Source organism: Plasmopara halstedii, assembly GCF_900000015.1.
Source record: "Plasmopara halstedii genome assembly, contig: Scaffold_2121, whole genome shotgun sequence".
Taxonomy (NCBI): domain Eukaryota; phylum Oomycota; class Peronosporomycetes; order Peronosporales; family Peronosporaceae; genus Plasmopara; species Plasmopara halstedii.
Genome location: NW_020189029.1, coordinates 17,241 through 19,648, shown reverse-complemented (window position 1 = coordinate 19,648; position 2,408 = coordinate 17,241). Strand labels below are relative to the sequence as shown.

Below are 2,408 nucleotides of genomic sequence, written 5' to 3'. Positions count from 1 at the left end.
TGCCCAAGTGCAGATCTCGACGAGATAACGTCCGTCAGCTGCTCGCAACGGAGTACGTACCGTACAATGGTTTTGTACACATAATCGTCATATCATTATCGTCCGTCGGATACCATGATTTGAAATACTGAGGGGACCAAAAATTAATTTATCGTACGTATGATTACCGAAAGAATAACGAGACGTTTAAATAAATTTTAGCTATGTGCAATGAAAATATTTATGTATCAAACATCGTTCTTACATTGACAAGACAGTATATCAGAGTTTCCCATTCTGTCTAGAGGACATTCAAGTTGTTCAAGCTTCATGAAATACGGCAGTATCTATTTTTCTAAAATGGCAGACAGTAATATCGTTAGTGAAAATATTTTTTTAGGTGGTTAGTTCGCTATTTTATGCTACCTCTAAGCCTACTCTCCTAGACCCTTCTAAAAGCTTCTTGGTGACGATGACGTCACACCCTTACCAGTACTAATCGTAAACATAATCCGTAATCATGTCATGCCTGTATTATTGTCCTTAAACATTCAGAAGCGTTATCATGTAAATGCAACTTATAAACACCCCACACGCCGCTATCGCATAGTTGGCATGGACCGCACGTCGCTTGCATTTCAAAGAAGCTGAAGTTTTTGGTTGCTAAAGGCTTCTTCATCATGTCTGCTAACTGCTTTTCGTGCTAATATACCTTATTACGATCACATCTCGGGCCACGTTTTCCTGAACGAAGTGAGGATGAATATCAAAATGCTTTGCTCGAATATACTATCCTGCATTGTTTGCAAGCACAATGGCACTAAGTTGTCCTCGAAGATCAGAGTCGCTATGGCTTGTTCATGGCTGAGGCCTTTAAGCATAGCTAGTACCCAAGACTGCCTGCGTAAACAAGCTAAACGCCATGTAATGGGCTTCTGCTAAGCTGAAAGCCATTGTACGTTGATGCTTTGACTTGAAAATTAAAGGAGCGTGTCTAATCATTACCATGATCTCCGTCACAGAGCGTCAGTCGTTGATGTTGCTGTCTCAGTCGGCATCCGTGTATGCCACAACGTCAAAGTTACCCATGCTGCCCTTGTAAATTAGTTCTTCTCTTGCATCGTCTCAAGTTATCGACATACACGAATGACAGCCTTTCAGTGCTGTTGGCCTGGATTTTCAAGAAAAGAGAGATAGTTGGGTAACAACATATGCAACGTCACGACAAGGGCATGTCGTAATGCAGACAGGGAATCCGATAAGTAACCTGAATTGCTTCGAGCGCATCTCGTCTAGCCCATCATCGGTCGTCGGAAACTGCATCATACACAGCTTTAATTTCGAAATTGCACGGGTATTCGACAGTCCTCGCGTTTTGCTGCTTAAAACGCCCTGCTACATCGTTAACGTAACGAGGCTGTTTGATCATGAGAGTCTTCTTTGCCCGATCATGATTTAACTCCATCTTTAATATAAGCTTGGCCTCACCAAGCTCTTTCATCTTAAATGCTCTCTTGAGTGCTGTCTTGACTTCCGTTATCTCTTTGCTCGTTTGAGCAGCAATGGACATGCCATCAACACAAAGACATACGTGCACCAAGCTCGACAACTTATTCGTTGCGTATACACATTGGTCGGCTCCATCGACCTTGAATCCGACCTACCAGAATAACTGATGAATTGTTTTGTTCCACACGTAAGCTGCTTGTTTAGGTCGTATATTGCTTGATCGAGTCAGTAGATGCAGTTTTTGACGTTGGCGTTACCGGGTGGTTATAACATGTACACGCGTGCCTCCAGATCACTGCTAAAAATTCAGTGTCGGCATCTAAGTGTTCGGTTACAAAGCCCTCAGTCACAGCAAGTACCATCACCATCCAAATTAAATTCATGTTGGTCAGCGGCGAAATTGTTTCGAAGGAATTCACACCAAACGTTTGATTGGTTCCCTTGGGTACAAGCCGAGATTTATAACATATTACTCACCCGATCTCATTTCGCTTCTTTGCAAAGACCCATTGACAGCTGATTGGGCGCATATCCGCTCTTCCTGACCCCAAGGTCCATGAACCATTTAGCTTGTGCGCTTTAAGTTCAGCCTTCATAGCATCCATCCATTCTGGCGCATTTTGACCTATCATGACCTGCTGATACGTGCGTGGTTGGGGCGTTTGCAGCATAGGCTAACACGTCTTCAGCAATTAGGTTTTCTTCATCAATGCAAGGTCTTTAAAGCGATGAGACCAGAAAAAGTCGTCACTGATAGGATCATTGTTATAGTCTTCATCAATAGTTTTTAATATTAGTCGAGTTGGAGCCTGTCGAGCTGGGGCTCTCACTGCTGTTGTCCTCTCATTTTACGGAGTGTCGAAAGCTTTTGATCGGTGGATGGTGGATCGACGTCAACCTCACGCATAACGGTGGCTTTG

At 43.3% G+C, this 2,408-nt stretch overlaps 1 protein-coding gene across 1 annotated transcript in view; it reads left to right on the top strand.

The window, feature by feature from the left end:
* The window catches only part of PHALS_03247 (RxLR-like protein), a gene marked incomplete at both ends in the record, with an annotated part of 1,302 nt that extends 1,171 nt beyond the window's left edge, over positions 1-131 (top strand). Inside the window, one exon of the mRNA XM_024717518.1 lies at positions 1-131. This exon is cut by the window's left edge and continues 391 nt beyond it. Coding sequence (XP_024583009.1) covers positions 1-131 — 131 coding nt within the window.
* Positions 132-2,408: the final 2,277 nt, after the last annotated feature.